The sequence below is a fragment of the Balaenoptera acutorostrata genome, chromosome 5 (assembly GCF_949987535.1).
Source record: "Balaenoptera acutorostrata chromosome 5, mBalAcu1.1, whole genome shotgun sequence".
In the NCBI taxonomy this organism is placed as follows: Eukaryota; Metazoa; Chordata; class Mammalia; order Artiodactyla; family Balaenopteridae; genus Balaenoptera; species Balaenoptera acutorostrata.
The window spans coordinates 42,280,499-42,300,654 of record NC_080068.1 but is presented as its reverse complement, the minus strand read 5'-3'; the positions used below and the strand labels follow the sequence as shown (position 1 = coordinate 42,300,654).

Here is a 20,156-nt window from a genome sequence, read left to right as displayed (position 1 = left end):
TCTGTAAATGTGCTAGTATCTATGGGGTGACACCAGCAGAACTGGACTCCAAGGCAATGCCATGCACCTACTGGTTATCCATATTTTACAGACAGGCACATGGCAGTTTGTTAATTGGTTCGGCTTGGAAGACAACTGTTTTGGAAATTAAGTGTTCACAGAGGAAGGCACTCAGGATCCAGGTTTGGAGATGAGGAATAAGAGGGAAAACCCTGCCCAGTCTTGGCAAGGGCACAGCAGGAGACTGTGGACACAAAAGCTCCAATTCATCTTTATCCTCTGTCACCCACATAACTGGAGGATCAAATCTCCTTTTTGTTCTCTTCCCCTCTCCCCCGTTTCACTCCAACTTCACTTCTGAGCATTTTCTCCCTAGAGGTGAAAGGGAAGTGAAATAAACTAAAGCACTCAGTAATTTGTTCACCTCCAAAAGACAACATCATACCAGATCAAGTGACTTCCAAATGAGATGGATTCTTTCAGTCTACCAGAGATTATTTTAAAAGCTCATTTCTAGCTGACCTAATTCATGTATTTAAAAGGAAACCAAAATTTACCTCCTGAGGGTTTTAAAAGTAGAAATTTGAAGTACATACCCATGGGATACGTAATTTGTGTCCTTTTTATAGGGCATCATGGCCCACCAATTTTGCCAACTTATATTTTAAAAGTCTTGAACAGGAGAAACTGATCCACATTTACCAAAATAAGTCGTTAGTATTTGTCCTCCGAAAATCTACATGCAAAATACCTCATTTATACTTTTTTTGGTTATTTCAACAAAGATTAAAGTATTTACTAAGTACCGGGCATTGCTCTAGAGCAGCGGTCCCCAACCTTTTTGGCACCAGGGACCATTTTCATGGAAGACAATTTTTCCAAGGACCGGGGGTGGGAGGATGGTTTTGGGATGATTCAAGCGCATTACATTTATTGTGCACTTTACTTCTATTATTATTACATCAGCTCCACCTCAGATCATCGGGCATCAGATCCTGGGGGTTGGGGACCCCTGCTCTAGAGGTTGGGACTTAAGAGCTATGTTAAGATAGTCTTTGTTTTTAAGGACCTCACAGTTGAGTACGGTCAGACAAAAATCATGACTACAACATGCTGTAAAAGAAAGCAGCATGATACAGCTACAAGGCAGTGTGGGAAGAGAGGAAGAAGGAAGAGGAGAGAAAGGACACAAGGCTCCCCGGAGGTATACTGGAGTGTGTCCTGGAGGATGAAATACAGCTAGCCAGAGGAACCTGTCAGCGGGAGAGAAGATGTGCACGGGCATGGGGAGAAGTGCAGGCGGGGAGAGCAGCACACGCAGAGCTGCTGAGAGAGAACGGGGTAGCCCAGGACAGTGGTCCTCTAAGCACAGGAGGGATATCTACGTATCAGCTACTTTGTGAAGGGTGCTATACCGAGGTTTTAAGATTCTCTCCAAATTGTGATGATGATTTATGCAATAATTTAAAACTGAGGAACGACTCAATTAGATTTGTTCCTGCTGGCTGCAGTGCAGAGGACAGTGACATCCTCCAGTGGATACAAATTTATTAGCACTTTAGGAAATTCAATAGATATCGTGAATCCAAGAAGTTCATCAAGTATCCAATCTTTGTACAAGTCTAAGCTAAAGCTCTTCTCATCTTCTTGGGAGTAAGTGCCCATTGAGAACTTAAACTATAAAGCATATAAATCATTTGAGCCACTGCAGTATCTTTTAATTACTTTCGAGAATGTGTTCCACTTTCACAAAATGATTTGAAATTTACCTCTGAGTCGTAATCTGCAAGGATCCAGGGGAAGACAGGATACTGCATGAGGTCATTATATGATCTGCCAGCCAAAGTGTTCAAGTGCATCAAATACTGAAAGTTGCTGATTTCACCTCTCTTGGGAAAGATAAATAGATTCATTTTAAAGCAATCAATTATTTCTGCTACATTCAATTTAAAAAATTTATATGCAAAATGAGGTAAAGGACAGTTTCTTGCGGATTTCAGAACAATAAAGCATTTTTTCCCCCTAAAAACAAAAACAAAACTTTTTTCTATGGTATATATTTTATAAATTATTAAAGTACTTTTAACTGTATGACTTATACCTTCTAGCTACAAATTATGAAGGAAGCTTACATTTTCATTGAACTTACCTCCCATCTCTGAGTCACAGACTTCTCTCCAACCAGAGTGCTAAGCAACCCAGATCTAAAAATGATAAATAATAAATTGTAGGCAACATAACTTTAAAAATCTGTGTAATTACAAAGTTGAAAATTTTAAGTCAATGGTCCAAAAATTTTTCAAACTATGGAGGACAACATATTAGTGGGTCATGAAATCAGTTTAGGGGGTTGTGATCAGCATTTTGAATTATGAAATAACAATCAAATTGAAGAAAATAGAGAACATCGGAAGGCACTACATACAGGAAGGAAAAGTATTTTCTGTGAATTTTATTGTAGTATTTGTAACTAAGTTTGTGTGACTTGGGATGCAGTGTAGTATTTTTTACCGTGGGTTATAGAAAATGAGTTTGAAAAACATTGATCTAGTTCAACTTTCTAACCTTTACAATAATTTCTATATAAACTGATCTAAAGACATTAAATTGGAATAACTGATAAGAGTATACAATATTTTGTACATAGTAGGTGCACAGTACATTTCCTAAAAGAGATGTTGAAAAAGTGAATGAAAATATAAATATTTTATGACAGGAAAGTCTTTGCTGTTCAGAAAATTATAGAATTTTTTCTATAGCAGATTTTCTAGAATGCTATAAAACCTTAAGGTTATACTATTGATAATTATTAATCTGAAGACTGTGAGTTGATCACTGAACCAGTAGGAAAGCACTTAACTATATATTTTATTGTCTGAAAGGAAATTAAGAGATTTGTAAACCTTAGTTCATAAACATATCTAGGTCAAGGGTACAGATACCACTTTTCACTTCCAGATAAATTCTTCCCTTCAGGCAAATTGAATGTATAGGGTACTCTCCCTGGAAAAAGAGCTATGATCATTCCTCAACTTTGTAGGAAAGGGAACAATTGAAAAGAAGATTAAAGTTGGGAATGAATTTCTATTTCTTGCCTTTGAGTTTTCAACAGTTCTTCAAGAACTGCCAACTCAGCACAGACAGTAGTAAGAACAATGAAATAGCAAGCTGAAGATTATCTAGGCAGGAAAAAGTACTAGCAATTTGCTTACAAGTAGAAAAAAGGCTTAGTATGCTTTAAGGGAGCCTTTCACTTCCTATATTTATCTTAACAGCAACACAAATGATTAGGAATAGAACATGTTTCTGAGGTTAACAAAAGCATATAAGCAGCATTTGTAAATCTCAGCTAAAGAAAAATAAAAGCAGTAAGTTAAAGAGAAACACACAAATTAACATATTTAGACACATACAGATTGAAATAAAATTTTATTTACAAATTACAGAATCCCCAGAAGTTTTAAGTTATTTTCCTGCATGTTGTAATTAATTTGTAGCCCCAAAGCACTGCTTCTTTTTTTCTTGAATTTTATTTATTTTTTTATACAGCAGGTTCTTATTAGTTATCTATTTTATACATATTAGTGTATATATGTCCATCCCAATCTCCCAATTCATACCCCCCTGCCCCTGCTCTGCCCTCTTGGTGTCCATATGTTTGTTCTCTACATCTGTGTCTCTATTTCTGCTTTGCAAACTGGTTCATCTGTACCATTTTTCTAGACTCCACACATATGCGTTAATATACAATATTTGTTTTTCTCTTCTGACTTACTTCACTCTGTATGACCGTCTCTAGGTCCATCCACGTCACTACAAATGACCCAATTTCGTTTCTTTTTATGGCTGAGTAATATTCCACTGTATATACGTACCACACTTTCTTTATCCATTTGTCTGTCAATGGGCATTTAGGTTGCTTCCATGTCTTGGCTATTGAAAATAGTGTGGCAATGAACACTGGGTGCATGTGTCTTTTTGAATTATGGTTTTCTCTGGGTATATGCCCAGTACTGGGATTGCTGGGTCATATGGTAGTTCTATTTTCAGTTTTTTTTTTTTCAGCTGTCCTACCTTCAACCACCTTTCTTTTTTTTAATTAATTAATTAATTAATTTATTTATTTTTGGCCGTATTGGGTCTTCGTCTCTGCACGAGGGCCCTCTCCAGTTGCAGCAAGCGGGGGCCACTCCTCATCGCGGTGCGCGGGCCTCTCACTATCATGGCCTCTCTTGTTGCGGAGCACGGGCTCCAGACGCGCAGGCTCAGTAGTTGTGGCACACGGGCTTTGCTGCTCTGCGGCATGTGGGATCTTCCCAGACCAGGGCTCGAACCCGTGTCCCCTGCATTGGCAGGCGGACTCTCAACCACTGTGCCACCAGGGAAGCCCTTATTTTCAGTTTTTTAAAGAACCTCCATACTGTTTTCCATAGTGGCTGTATCAATTTACATTCCCACCAACAGTGCAAGAGGGTTCCGTTTTCTCCACACCCTCTGTAGCTTTTCTTGTTTGTAGATTTTCTGATGATGCCCATTCTAACTGGTGTGAGGTGATACCTCATTGTAGTTTTGATTTGCATTTCTCTAATAATTAGTGATGTTGAGCAGCTTTTCACGTGTCTGTTGGCCATCTGTATGTCTTCTTTGGAGAAATGTCTATTTAGGTCTTCTGCTCAATTTTTTGATTGGGTTGTTTGTTTTTTTAATATTGAGCTGCATGAGCTGCTTATATATTTTGGAGATTAATCCTTTGTCTGCTGATTTCTTTGTAAATATTTTCTCCCATTCTAAGCATTGTCTTTTCGTCTTGTTTACAGTTTCCTTTGCTGTACAAAAGCTTTTAAGTTTCATTAGGTCCCATTTGTTTATTTTTGTTTTTATTTCCATTACTCTAGGAGGTGGGTCAAAAAAGATCTTGCTGTGATTTGTCAAAGAGTGTTTTTCCTATGTTTTCCTCTATGAGTTTAATAGCGTCTGGTCTTACATTTAGGTCTTTAATCCATTTTGAGTTTATTTTTGTGTATGGTGTTAGGGAGTATTCTAATTTCATTCTTTTACATGTGGCTGTCCAGTTTTCCCAGCACCACTTATTGAAGAGGCTGTCTTTTCTCCATTATATATATTCTTGCATCTTTTATCAAAGATAAGGTGACTGTATGTGCACGGGTTTATCTCTGGGCTTTCTATCCTGTTCCATTGATCTATATTTCTGTTTTTGTGCCAGTACCATACTGTCTTGATTACTGTGGCTTTGTAGTATACTCTGAGGTCAGGGAGCCTGATTCCTCCAGCTCTGTTTTGCTTTCTCAAGATTGCTTTGGCTATTCGGGGTCTTTTGTGTTTCCATACAAATTGTGAATTTTTTTGTTCTAGTTCTGTGAAAAATACCATTGGTAGCTTGATAGGGATTGCACTGTATCTGCAGATTGCTTTGGGTAGTATAGTTATTTTCACAATGTTGATTCTTCCAATCCAAGAACATGGTATATCTCTCCATCTGTTGGTGTCATCTTTGATTTCTTTCATCAGTGTCTTATAGTTTTCTGAGTACAGGTCTTTTACCTCCTTAGGTAGGTTTATTCCTAGGTATTTTATTCTTTTCGTTGCAGTGGTAAATGGGATTGTTTCCTTAATTTCTCTTTCTGATCTTTTGTTGTTAAGTGTATAGGAATGCAAGAGATTTCTGCACATTAATTTTGTATCCTGCTACTTTACCAAATTCATTGATTAGCTCTAGTAGTTTTCTGGTGGCATCTTTAGGATTCTCTATGTATGTATGTATTCTCATGTCATCTGCAAACAGTGACAGTTTTACTTCTTCTTTTCCAATTTGTATTCCTTTAATTTCTTTTTCTTCTCTGATTGCCATGGCTAGGACTTCCAAAATGATGTTAAATAACAGTGGTGAGAGTGGACTTCCTTGTCTTATGCCTGATCTTAGAGGAAATGCTTTCAGTTTTTCACCATTGAGAATGATGTTTGCTGTGGGTTTTCATATATGGCCTTTATTAGGTTGAGGTAGGTTCCCTCTATGCCCACTTTCTGGAGAGTTTTTATCATAAATGAGTGTTGAATTTTGTCAAAAGCTTTCTCTGCGTCTATTGAGGTGATCATATGGTTTTTATTCTTCAATTTGTAAATACAGTGTATCACATTGATTGATTTGCATATACTAAAGAATTCTCCCATCCCTGGGATAAATCCCACTTGATCATGGTGTATGATCCTTTTAATGTGTTGGTGGATTCTGTTTACTAGTATTTTGTTAAGGATTTTTGCATCTATATTCATCAGTGATATTGGTCTATAATTTTTTTTTGTTGCAGTATCTTTGTCTGGTTTTGGTATCAGGGTGATGGTGGTCTTGTAGAATGAGTTTGGGAGTGTTCCTTCCTCTGCAATTTTTTTGAAGAGTTTAAGAAGGATGGGTGTTAGCTCTTCTCTAAATATTTGACAGAATTCACCTGTGAAGCCATCTGGTCCTGGACTTTTGTTTGTTGGAAGATTTTTAATCACAGTTTCAATTTCATTACTTGTGATTGGTCTGCTCATATTTTCTATTTCTTCCTGGTTCAGTCTCGGAAGGTTATACCTTTCTAAGAATTTGTCCATTTCTTCCAGGTTGTCCATTTTATTGGCATAGAGTTGCTTGCAGTAGTCTCTTATGATGCTTTGTATTTCTGCGGTGTCCGTTGTAACTTTTCCTTTTTCATTTCTAATTTTATTGATTTGAGTCCTCTCCCTCTTTCTCCTGATGAGTCTGGCTAAAGGTTTATCAATTTTGTTTATCTTCTTAAAGAACCAGCTTTTAGTTTTATTGATCTTTGCTATTGTTTTCTTTGTTTCTATTTCATTTATTTCTGCTCTGGTCTTTATGATTTCTTTCCTTCTGCTTACTTTGGGTTTCGTTTGTTCTTCTTTCTCTAGTTCCTTTAGGTGTAAGGTTAGAATGTTTATTTGAGATATTTCTTGTTTCTTGAGGTAGGACTGTATTGCTATAAACTTCCCTCTTAGAACTGCTTTTGCTGCATCCCATAGGTTTTGGATCATCGTGTTTTTGTTGTCAGTGGACTCCAGGTATTTTTTGATTTCCTCTTTGATTTCTTCAGTGATCTCTTGGTTATTTAGTAATGTATTGTTTAGCCTCCATGTGTTTGTGTTGTTTATGTTTTTTTCCCTGTAATTTATTTCTAATCTCATAGCGTTGTGGTCAGAAAAGATGCTTGATATGATTTCAATTTTCTTAAATTTACCAAGGCTTGATTTGTGACCCAAGATGTGATCTATCCTGGAGAATGTTCCATGTGCACTTGAGAAGAAAGTGTAATCTGCTGTTTTCGGATGGAATGTCCTATAAATATCAATTAAATCCATCTGGTCTGTTGTGCCATTTAAAGCTTGTGTTTCCTTATTAATTTTCTGTCTGGATGATCTGTCCATTGGTGAAGTGAGGTGTTAAAATCCCCCACTATTATTGTGTTACTGTCAATTTCCTCTTTTATAGCTGTTAGCATTTGCCTTATGTATTGAGGTACTCCTATGTTGGGTGCATATATATTTATAACTGTTACATCTTCTTCTTGGATTGATCCCTTGATCATTATGTAGTGTCCTTCCTTGTCTCTTGTATCATTATTTTAAAGTCTATTTTATCTGATATGAGTATAGCTACTGCAGCTTTCTTTTGATTTCCATTTGCATGGAATATCTTTTTCCATCCCCTCATTTTCAGTCTGTATGTGTCCCTAGGTCTGAAGTGGGTCTCTTATAGACAGCATATATATGGGTCTTGCTTTTGTATCCATTCAGCAAGCCTGTGTCTTTTGGTTGAAGCATTTAATCCATTCACATTTAAGGTAATTATCAATATGTATGTTCCTATTATCATTTTCTTAATTGTTTTGGGTTTGTTTTTGTACATCCTTTCCTTCTCTTGTGTTTCCCACTTAGAGAAGTCCCTTTAGCATTTGTTGTAGAGTTGGTTTGGTGGTGCTGAATTCTCTTAGCTTTTGCTTGCCTGTAAAGTTTTTGATTTCTCCGCCGAATCAGAATGAGATCCTTGCTGGGTAGAGTAATCTTGGTTGTAGGTTCTTCCCTTTCATCACTTTAAATATATCGTGCCACTCCCTGGCTTGTAGAGTTTCTGCTGAGAAATCAGCTGTTAACCTTATGGGAGTTCCCTTGTATGTTATTTGTCTTTTTTCCCTTGTTGCTTTTAATAATTTTTCTTTGTCTTTAATTTTTGTCAATTTGATTACTATGTGTCTTGGTGTGTTTTTCCTTGGGTTTATCCTGCCTGGGACTCTCTGCGCTTCCTAGATTTGGGTGGCTATTTTCTTGCCCAAGTTCGGGAAGTTTTCGACTATAATCTCTTCAAATATTTTCTTGGTTCCTTTCTCTCTCTCTTCTCCTTCTGGGACACCTATAATGCAAATGTTGATGCATTTAATGCTGTCCCAGAGGTCTCTTAGGCTGTCTTCATTTCTTTTCATTCTTTTCCCTTTATTCTGTTCCACGGCAGTGAATTCCACTGTTCTGTCTTCCAGGTCACTTATCCATTCTTCTGCCTCAGTTATTCTGCTAGTGATTCCTTCTAGTGTTATTGTATTGTTCATCTCTGTTTGTCTGTTCTTTAATTCTTCTAGGTCTTTGTTAAACATTTCTTGCATCTTCTCGATCTTTGCCGCCATTCTTTTTCCGAGGTCCTGGATCATCTTCACTATCATTATTCTGAATTCTTTTTCTGGAAGGTTGCCTATCTCCACTTCATTTAGTTGTTTTTCTGGGGTTTGATCTTGTTCCTTCATGTGGCACATAGTCCTCTGACTTTTCATTTTGTCTATCTTTCTGTGAATGTGGTTTTTGTTCCACAGGCTGCAGGATTGTAGTTCTTCTTGCTTCTGCTGTCTACTGCTTCTTTTCTAATGGATTATAAAGGGCTACCAGTTCCTGAGTGCCTGAAAATGAAGCTGGGTATACAGATTCTTGAAATGGCTGTATCATCCAAAAGACTTCCTAAGATTAAAAGCAGCTGAAAAGAGCACAAAGGAACCACTGATAGGTTTGAACACACAAAAACAGAAGTTTATATTTAAATGTAAGAGATAAAAATTAAGAGAAAAACTTGGCAATTTACAACAAATATGACAAGCAAAGGGATAATATGCTATTACCGAAAAATCTTGTACACATTGATAATAAGGACTCAGAGGAGGTGTTAACTAGACTTACTGAGGTGGTCATTTCACAATATATACAAAAGTAAATTATATTGTTCACCTAAAACTAATGTAATATCAATTATATCTGAAAAAACAAAACAAACAAACAAAAGAAACTACAAAAAAAACCAAACCACCACCACCACCAATAAAGAACTCAGTGGAAAAAAATGGGCAAAAGTTATAGATAACTCATAAATGATAATTTTAAATGGCTAACAAATATATACAGAGCTCAAGATTTCTAATATGAAAAGAAATGCACATTTAAAAAAGCATCTTTAAAAACTGGTAAAAATGAAAAAGTAAATATAAAAAGCTGGTATCTTTTGAGATAAGCAAACTTATCTACTATCGGTGGAATATAGATGTGTATAATTTTTATAGAAATCTAGTTGGTTTTGTATATTAAGAGTCTTAAAATTCATACCATCTGGGCTTCCCTGGTGGCGCAGTGGTTGAGAATCTGCCTGCCAATGCAGGGGACACGGGTTCGAGCCCTGGTCTGGGAAGATCCCACATGCCGCGGAGCGACTAAGCCCGTGAGCCACAATTGCTGAGCCTGCACGTCTGGAGCCTGTGCTCCGCAACAAGAGAGGCCGCGATAGTGAGAGGCCCGCGCACCGCGATGAGGAGTGGCCCCCGCTTGCCGCAACTAGAGAAAGCCCTCGCACAGAAACGAAGACCCAACACAGCCATAAATAAATAAATAAATAAAATTAAAAAAAAAAAATTCATACCATCTTACTAAGGGGATTTTATCCTAAAAAAATAATGAGGTATCACATTTGCATTATTATAACAGGGAAACCTGATAAAGATGAAATATCCAAAAACAAGAGAATGCTTTCTACATATGATGAAGGGCTAGTAAATAAAGGCAAAGTTTCTAAAGAATTTTTTTAAACCAGGAGGAAATATTTACATATAAGACTGAATAGAAGACGCAGAATAAAAATCTGTGTTTATAGTATGGACTCAGTTGTGCATATAGGAATATATGCATGCTTAAAAGATTAAAGGGAATTGATCAAAATGTGATCAATTTGACACTGATGTGACTGAGCGATCATGCATACATTTTCTTTTTGTTTTCTAGTTTTCAGTAGTTAAATTTTTTTTTGCAAACCCCTGGGGGTTGGGGTGGGGTGGGGGAACATTCATTAAAAATATTAAATAATACTGTCCAGATATAAATGATCCAACTGCAGTATTAAACTATAATGTGCAAGAAGCAAGCAACCTACCCCTGCTCCACGCTTGTGTTTGGTCGCTGCCCAGACACAGACTCTGAACTGTCAGTTAGAGATGGCACTACAGCCAAAAACCTGGAAAATTTAAAAACAGTATAAAATTGGAAATGACGTTTCAGTCAGGATCTAATGGGAACTTACAAAAGCATGATTCATTTAGATCTTAATTGCTGCATTTACCCCTGCACTACTCAGTAAATGGCAGCCAAAGGGAATATACAATAATTAGAACATTCTGTAACAAAAAAGGGTAGGCTGATGGCTTCCAAAGCCAAATATAAAGATCCATAGCAAAATCTGTCATTTTCGATTTTTACATATGCTGCTACATTACTTGAAGAAAAAGCCTGACACACTGATTCACAGGAATTAATAAGTCAACTTAATGATGTCCTAAAGAGTGATTAAAAGCTGAATATTCACATGACAGTCAGTAGTGCTAACAGCTAAACAAATGATAGGACAGAGACATCTCTAACAAATGAAAATATATACACGATAAGAACCTTTATGTGACACTATAATAATTATTTTCAGAGTTGCTCATAATGTCAACATACATTTTTTAAGGGTAAAAAAGAATTGTGGGAAAATTCTTGGAATGAATGTGGACCTTGAAGTTGGCATACACACAGACATTTCTCAGATAAAGACAATCTCATCTCCTTGCCACAGCTTCTAGTTGGGAAGAGCAGATAATTTACTAACACTGAAAACAATATCACCTTTAGAAATTCATAAGATAGGTAACTAAAATTTCAGTCATTTACTTAGCTCTTCCCAATCAACATCCAGAGGCACTTTATCAGAAGAACCTCCCTCATTTCCCTCATGCTCACAGGTAGTATTACTGTACTGAAATGATAAGCAGTGTTGCTTGGTATTAGTCATTCCTCACTTGAAATACAAAACTTCCCTAATAGAGGGATTGCCAGGATCTACACCACTCTTCAAAGAATAAGAGGGCTCTCATATTATATTATGATTAAGTTCATAAAAGCCTTACTATTCACATGCCCAACAGAAGTATTTTCAAGCACATGGACATATACTACTTTTCTTTTATAAGATAAAATTTAAACACAGTTTACCAAAAATGAAATATGGTTAGATTACATCAACTGCTTTACTTGGCTATGCTACTTTTTCAAGGATGAAGGTATCCAACTTCTCTTCCAAAGTCAGAAAAGTCTCATATGAATATAAATTCTAAGGAAACTCAGGCTCTGCATTCAATAGCAAGGTATGACACTGTCTTCTTTTTGGTAAATATGAAAGAAGCCTATTTTGAATCTGAAGTATTATTTTTTTAAGCTCCAGTTTCATCAGCCTTTTACACTTAGAGACATGGGACTTTATCACTAAGGTGGCTTTTGATGATATCTACTACAAGTTACCAGAAGGAAAAATGTGATTTCAAAATAGAATAGCATCAGAAGAATCACATTTCAAGAGGCTGGCAAAAATGAAACAAACATTTTCTTCAAAGAAGTTAATTCATGGATTTAACAGATTTTTAAAAAACTAGCTGAACTGGCAATGCTTTACCTCCCATTTCTTCCCATGACAGCATTATGAAGTATTCCTAATAAACAATACCTTTGATAGACTTTGTTTCTAATTCCTTTTTGAAAAGCAAGGAGGTAATTCCGTCCATCTCCAGAGAAAACTTCCACAGCAATAGGCTGAAATGATCAGAGAGAAAAACATTAAGAAAAAACACAAATAGGGTTATATATTAACTTTTCCACTATGAATTTCTATAATGTTGAAGAAATTAACTTGTTGACTGAAGAACATTGTTACAGTCATGAATTCCCAGCAGATTAAATTACACAATAAACAGCGCCAGTTTGTTCTGCTCAATTTCTTTCTAAAATCTTTAACAGAATAATGGTAAAATAATTATAAAATTATAATTTTGTAAATTTATAGTGAGAATGCAATTTTTATATAAAAAGAAAATTATAATATAAATTTGGATAGCTATAGGGAAAGATGGATAACAAAATATCACTCAAAGTTTTAGGTTGTGTTTTTGTTTTTTTTTTTTAAGAAGGGGGATGTATTATAAAGTTATGCACCCATATGACATGAGCTTGTCTATCATACAACCAAATCTAATACTCTAAGGAATAATGTGGATCCTATCATGTATACATCCTCTAAGTAAAGGAACCTGACAAAACGTTTATTACTACTAAATCAACCCACCTGCAGGAGATACCTCCTTTTATGAACTTCCTTGATATCTTCATAGGCAAAAATGCTGCATGTTCTCTTGAGTTGACTGGGGCCTTGCCTGGCTCCTCTAGGGATAATTGGCTCATGCATACTATAGGCAGCCCAGAGAAAGGAGATAATAAAAACACAGCAAGAGATAAATTCACTGTTCAATAAAGAGTGTGTTATTTTCAACATGGGAAGAGAAGCAGGAATCGATACATCTGAATATTTAGTTCAAAAAAGACACACCTTTAAGAGAATAATTTGGTAGCTACTCAGTATACCAGAACCCCCCTTTGATGAATATAACTTAAAAAAAATCCTATTCATGCTGTCAGGGCTTATCTATCAGGCACAGCTGGCAAGTGCCAAGGCCTATATTCTTTTAGGGGGTCCAAGAAAATGTTTTAATTTCTTTTAAAATCAGAAGAAAAAACTGAACTTTCAGGTAGAAGAAAATGTTTTAATATATAATATGAAAATGTTCATCTTTAAACCAACACAGTCAGAAAAACATCATCTTAGGTACCTTTATATGTAGGAAGAGGCCCATAAAAGTCATAATGTGGCCCTGATTGCTACTCAAAGTAATTATTTGAAATATCTCCTAGCAATGAAGATGACCATGTCCACATTCACAGTTCATGTTAGGTGTTCAAAATGTTAAAGGAAGAGAAGAGCGTGTTGATTTTCTAAGCCTTAAGCTTTTTCATCTCCCTTTGGGCTTTGTCTGTCTCTGGGTTTTCCATTACCCACTATCACGTCCATCATAGGGCTGGCAGAAGAAAAGGAAGATGGATAAACTCAGGCAGTTAATTCCTGCCTGTGCTTCAGTCACACTGCTTCTAGGGTACTCAGAGGACATGGAAGCTCTTACGTTTGTTAGAGTATTATACAGCTGCCTGCATTTTCTCTACAACTGTGTTTGCACTGAAATTTGAAAAAAAGAACAATTTACAAATTCAGAATAACTTGATAAATATATAGATTATAATACAAGGAACTTGTATTATATCTAGTGCTATTAATGCATAGCAATAAATTGTATTTAGTTTTCATTTTGATAAATAAGGCAAATTTGTCTCTTATAGCCTTGAAGTAACTATTACTCTGGTGAATATTTAATGATGGATGCACAAAAACTGAGAGATAACATTACTTGAAACACAATTTTTGCATTAAAAAAAACTATGTAGGACTTCCCTGGTGGCACAGTGGTTAAGAATCTGTGTGCCAAGCAGGGGACGCGGGTTTGAGCCCTGGTCTGGGAAGATCCCACATGCCGCAGAGCAACTAAGCCCGTGCGCCACAACTAGTGAGCCTGTGCTCTAGAGCCTGCGAGCCACAACTACTGAGCCTGCGTGCCACAACTACTGAAGCCTGCGCACCTAGAGCCCGTGCTCCGCAACAAGAGAAGCCACCGCAGTGAGAAGCCTGCCCACTGCAACAAAGAGTAGCCCCCGCTCACCGCAACTAGAGAAAGCCTGAGCGCAGCAATGAAGACCCAATGCAGCCAAAAAAAAAGAAAAAAAACCAAACAAACCCATGTAGATATATTGCTTTCTAAAGATAGCTGTACTTTGTGTCTCTTCATTCATTTACTTACTTTGGAGGTAAGGTTTCAATATCTCTTATTTCCCTGGTTGCTGTCATTGTAAATCCATCAATCACATAAAAATGCTCTTTACCAAAAAGAAGTAGCCCTTCACTGGTATCTAGGCCCTGGACTCGAGCACAGCGGTACATGTGTTGGATCTATAAAGAAAACCATAAACATTCATTAATATAGTTTTTAAAAATCAGGTAATTTCTTCTTTTGATATAAATGAAGCAAAATGTTTTTAAACGTGGATTTAATGGGCAAACAAGATTTTATGAAGATGTCACTCTGTGATGGCATCCCCTGAGCTAAGCATATTAACCAGAGTTTAAGCATATTAAAAAGAATAGCTAAGACTGCAGTCTGAGTTGCAGTTGACTTCAGTAAAAGGAAACAACCATTACTCATATCCATCCACCCAATCCACTTATCCTAACATTCACTGAGTACTAACTCCGTGCCAGGCACATGTGTACTAGGCTCTACAGTCAATGAACAAGTTAGAAAAGGAAGGAGACAGACACAAACTTTGCAGGAAAGGGAACTGAGGCATACATGCGAGGAGATGAGGATTGTGCCCTGGGCCAGGCAGGATGATACAGAGTGAAAAATGTATGCAGAGCCTGACAATCCTGAGTGAATTCCCAGTTCTGTTGTTCAACTATAGATTTGGTCAAATTTCTTAATGTTTCTGGGCTTCTGTGTCTTCATATAAGTTTCAAATATACTCCATTGGCTTGTCATGAGAGTTAGTGAGACATACATAATCATGTTAGGAATTGTTGGCTGTCTTCTCTTCCACATAGCTTACTTTCCTCTTTTCCCATAACAACCCCTGGAACTGGAGTTGTGGAATTTGTCTCTATTTGCTCTCCACTGGAGTCTGCCTGCCTGGCAGCCTGTTGTGCCACTGTAAAATGCCAAACTTGGCAGAAGTTGCATTTTCCTCATAGAAGGAAGGACTTGCTAAATCTCTCAATGTTAGCAGTGTTTTCTTTCCAACAGGCAGGATCTAGTCCTTAGTAAAAATTCTTTCTTGCTTACACTCAGTTCAACATGAATCAAGGAAAAAAAAAATCAGCAATTAAATCAGAGTCAAACAAATGTCAAATAAATGTCAGTCTAAATACACCTCCTGCACTATTCAAACTTAAAGCAATTAGAGCAAAAAGTGTACTCATGAGTTTAAAAAGTTTAAAAAATGACAGCATCAGAAAACAGATTTTCTAAAATATGCAAATGTAAGTTAATTTTCATCACCACATCTGAACTACTTCAATAATAAAAACTTAGAATGTTACAAGAGAAAAACTGACATACTTTTAAAATAACTCTATTGTAAGTATAATATACACACAGAAAAAAATGTTTATTTCATAAATGCATAGCTTGATGAATTTTCAAATGCTTAAAATATGATGCAACCAGCATCCAAATCAAGAAACAGAACATTCCCAAGGCCCTAGAAGCCTCTCTTGTGCTTCCTTCAGATCTAATGTACTTTTATAGTTACATACTTTTTTTCTTATGTTTTCATTCAAGATTAATCAGGCCATATATTTGAACAGAATTAAAAAAATTAAACCTTAATTTCTAGTTACTATTTCTTAGTGGGTAAGATTTCAAGTGTTATACCAAGATCTAATATAATAGGCAAAACAACCTTTAAAAAGGTGATACTCACTGCACATTCAATTCACTCATTCCTTTACTCATTTATCCCTTTATTTATTCAACCAATCACTCCTTCATTCAAGGTTTACTGAGTTTCTATCAGGTGACTGGAACTGTGTAAGGCACTGGGATAGAAATAAGAAACAGTGCCTGCCTCAAAAGAGCTCACTATCTAGGTGAAGAGACAGACACAGGAACAAATAATAATAACATGATAAAATGAGTGATACCTTTAAGGCTTAATAAAAGCATAGAGGAGGGGGTCTAACTAAGCCTGAGCTGGCAAGACAGTGAAGGAAAGCTTCCTCTGTGTGAGCATTAAAGACATCCAGGTAAATGATGTTGCATCAAATGCGAATTACTAGGATAGAGGTTACGCAAGTGATGGAAAGAGGGGCATTTAGGCAGAGAACACAATGAGTAAAGCGCAGAGTAAAGAAATATCATGGATGTAGTGAACTGCAAGGCACAAAATGCAGGGGGCTCAGGCTACATGGCAGAGTCAGTAAAGTGAGCCTGGAGGGGTCGCAGGGTGTAAGAGGCTGAGAGAAACAGGAAGGCAAAGTAGTCTTTTGTGAATGAAGCACAGCAGGGGTTAATAAGTACAAGGCTGGGGATGATGGGCTAGTCGAAGTTGCTTGTGCGGTTACTGGAATTACAGAGGTATAGGAAAAAATACAGGGCCAAATTACTGAATGGGTTGTGTACATGGGTTTGAAACGAGAATTATGGCAAGAGTTGCAGCCTAATAAAGGGTTTAGAGGAGGACAGTGAACTAGGTGTCAACTGTTAATACTGTATCTGATGCAACTTCTTGCTGTTCAGTGTGTTCAGAGAGGTCAGAAAACCCTACAGATGAAAGACGCAGAGTGCTGAACCCAAAAGGGCGCCTAATACTGATTTCACTGCAGAGGCTAAAATATTTATCTTTGGCTGCCAGATAAATACCCTTCAACTAGTCTTGTAGAATGGAAACAAACCACTTAATACAATCCCTCCTTTTCAGAAGTAAGGCACCTTTTCTCCCTCTTCTAATAGGCGCAGCAGGGTGGCGTTGTCCGTCTTCTCCTCCTCTTCTATAGAGCTACCTTCAGCAATCTGGTCTTGTAGCTGCTCCTGGGTCTCCTCATCTCCTCCATCAGGTGCAGATCGAGACCGTTTTAGAGGCGGCTTGACCAGTCCTGCAGGATAAGAGCCAAGAGGGTCATGTGGTCTTGCTGGGGTCATGTGGGAGCCATTTAGTCCCTCCTCTACATTTCCAATTTGAGAGAGTTCTGGAAGGTATGGGGAGGCAGCACAGTTCAGTGGTCAACAGCACAGGCTCTGGAGTTAAACAGCCGCATGACCTTGGAGTATTATTTGTCCCCTCTGAACCTCAGTTTCTCACCTATAAAACCGGGACAAGAATACTACCTATCATGGATACCAGGAGGATTGTTGGAGGACTAAATGAGGTAATTCATGTAAAGTGCTTAGTATCACGCATAATAAATAGTAAATTCTCAGTAAGTGTCAGGTGATGATGATAAACAGAGGGCTTAGCATAATTAAAGGTAAAAGTGGTGGTGCTAATGGGCAGGTGTCATTGAGGGGATACCCTCAATAAATGATCAGTCATTATCAGAAACAAAAATAAGGACAGCAAGTTATAAACATGATTATAAGAGATTCCACCTACTTGGAGAGCCTATGAGGACTAATTCAAGACTCATATTACAAGTGGCAGTATGGTCACTCATACATGAATGAATTTGATTAAATCATCAGGCCATAAAAAATAAGAACACAATTCTTTTAAAAATATAGGGCCAGACAATTTAATGTGCCACATAAGTTAACATTTTACTGCCTACATTTTGATAATTTTATTGATAATCACAGGAGATGAAATTAAAATCAGCTGATGAAAGTAACCACTGATAACCCAGAGTATGGGAAGCACTCAAAATAAACTCTAAATCTCACATTGAATTTAATATTCTTTAGTTCTGTACCAAAAAAAGTAATGTTGTATCTACCAATGATAGTTACACTAAGAATTTTGGAAAAACGTAAATCAGCCTGTTAGAAACCTATCCTTTGAACACAATTTATCAGAGGTTCTGCTCTGCCTTGGGAAGAACCTCATTTTCACATGTGAAAGAGTATAATAAATAAACAAGAAAGATCAAGTCTTGCTGAGATATCCACAAGGGGAAAAGCTTCCAGCTGCTTTATTTTTAGTTTGACGAATCAAAACCTCCAACTCTATGTCTAGCATAGCATCTTGCATATCACAGTAGTGACACCAATATTTGTGGTTTTAGCTCAATTAGACATTAGGAAAATGAGGCCAAGATGAGAAGTTAATGCCAATGACCCAAACACAAGACATCACAAACTCTGTGAATTATACACCTTGGTTATAGCCAGGAAATACAACTTTGGACCCATCTCAATAACTTTGCTGATGCAGTGTCAAGAAATGATAAGGCTGAAAACTTTGTTCAACTAATAAAAGTTTCAGTGATTCTATGAAAATGTTAGATGGATTATGAAATGTTTAGTAATTCATAGTTATCACAAGAGAGAACAGGTATAATGTAATAGGAGAAACCGATCACAATTACAGATAAATTTTTTTGTTGACATGGTCATATACTGTTAGTTTTTTATCAATGAGATCTGAAAATAATTTTTAATTTACAGTTCTTAATTTATATTCTAGGGCTTTATCTATAGACTACGCCAAGACTTTTGAATTTATGATAAATCAGAGGCTTAAAAAATTAAAACAATGGACTGATTTACTTATTCAATATTGACTGAATCCCCATTTTGTGCTAGGCATGTGCCAAAATCTATAAAGTGAGAGGAGAAATAATCTCTGCCTCTGAGAAACTTATAATTTAGGAAAACATAAAGCAGTGAAAGAAATCACTGAAATTGCTATAAAAGATATGAGCAAAGTGCTATTGGAGGACAGCGGAGTTGGAAAAGCCTTCAGAGTAGGACAGTTTGACCAGTATCTTCAAGACTGGGTAGGTCCAGATCACAGAGAAGCTGTAGCAAGAGGGCAGAGGGCACACATATGTAGAAGTACAGAATCAAAAAGTCCATGGCCATTTTAGTCCAATTCATCACCATATGCATGTCTTTCTAGGCTCATAAAGTATAGCTTTGGAATAATCTGTCTTAGCTCATTGGAAGAAAGACCATTATTTCTTACTGTTGGCTAACATGCACTAATGACACATTTAGTGGTTGTTTTAGTTTTATACATATTTATTTAGTTTTCAGGGCCTTAACTTAAAATATCAGGTAACACTGAGAATTCTGCCAGATACAGTGAAAAAAAATTATCAAGCCAACGGCACATTACATTCATCTGTAGGCAATAAAGAAGAGCCAGTCTCTTTAGTTCTGATACAGAAATCAATCTTTAAGAAGGGTGCAATAGTAAAATATGTACGGATACTTTTAGGTTGGCCCTACTGTTTATAGTTGCTAATATTTTCATATAGATTCAAGTAAAAGGAATGCTCCCAAATGGTTTTTAATTAAAATCAGAGAGGAAGGCTGACCTTTGACTTTAGCAATAGTGTCTTCACCATGCTCTGGTTCTTGTTGAGTAGCTTCACCTTCTGAACTCTCTACTATGGCATCTTGGACAATGCCTGGGTTGCCAGAGGCTAGTCGCATGTAGTATTCTTTACTGTCATAACTTACAGCTCTTCTGTATCGAGCAGGTTTCTAAGAAACAACAAAAGGAAAGGACTCAGATAATTTATCTTCAAGAATTAATAGACTATTTATACAGGGTAAATCCACAGTCTTTTGGGTTAAGTTTCTCTATTTTTAAATTGCACTGATTTAAAAAATATATATATAAAACAACAATATTAGCAGTTTTTTCCTCCCGAAAAAAGAAACACATCACCTTTAGCCAAATGTTTCCATGTTAGTATAGTACAGCCTCACTGATGCATCAGTACAGTAGAGAGAATGCCCAGTGTCGGAGAGCATCAAGTTGCAAGGGGAGTCTAGTTTCTGAGGAGCCTGAAACTTTGCTTCCACCCCAAGTAAATAGGCCTAAAGGGCCATCCATTCAGTTGGAATTACCTGTGTGAGTGCTTACTTCAGATATTTGAAGGTAGGGACCCAGAACTGCCCTGTTCCCATATTCCCATATCTCTCTAGAAC

The 20,156-nt window shown here is 36.9% G+C and overlaps 1 protein-coding gene across 8 annotated transcripts in view; it reads right to left on the bottom strand.

Annotated features, from left to right (window-relative positions):
• WDFY3 (WD repeat and FYVE domain containing 3) overlaps positions 1-20,156 on the bottom strand; it is a 285,270-nt gene that overhangs the window by 32,891 nt on the left and 232,223 nt on the right. For all 8 annotated transcript variants that reach the window (XM_057547043.1, XM_057547039.1, XM_057547040.1 and 5 more), the window contains 8 exons: positions 19,538-19,706; positions 16,992-17,155; positions 14,307-14,455; positions 12,689-12,809; positions 12,074-12,159; positions 10,469-10,549; positions 2,150-2,204; positions 1,770-1,889 (listed from right to left, as the gene is read on the bottom strand). In XM_057547043.1, the coding sequence (XP_057403026.1) occupies positions 1,770-1,889; positions 2,150-2,204; positions 10,469-10,549; positions 12,074-12,159; positions 12,689-12,809; positions 14,307-14,455; positions 16,992-17,155; positions 19,538-19,706 (945 nt within the window). The remainder of the gene's footprint in view (positions 1-1,769; positions 1,890-2,149; positions 2,205-10,468; positions 10,550-12,073; positions 12,160-12,688; positions 12,810-14,306; positions 14,456-16,991; positions 17,156-19,537; positions 19,707-20,156) is intronic.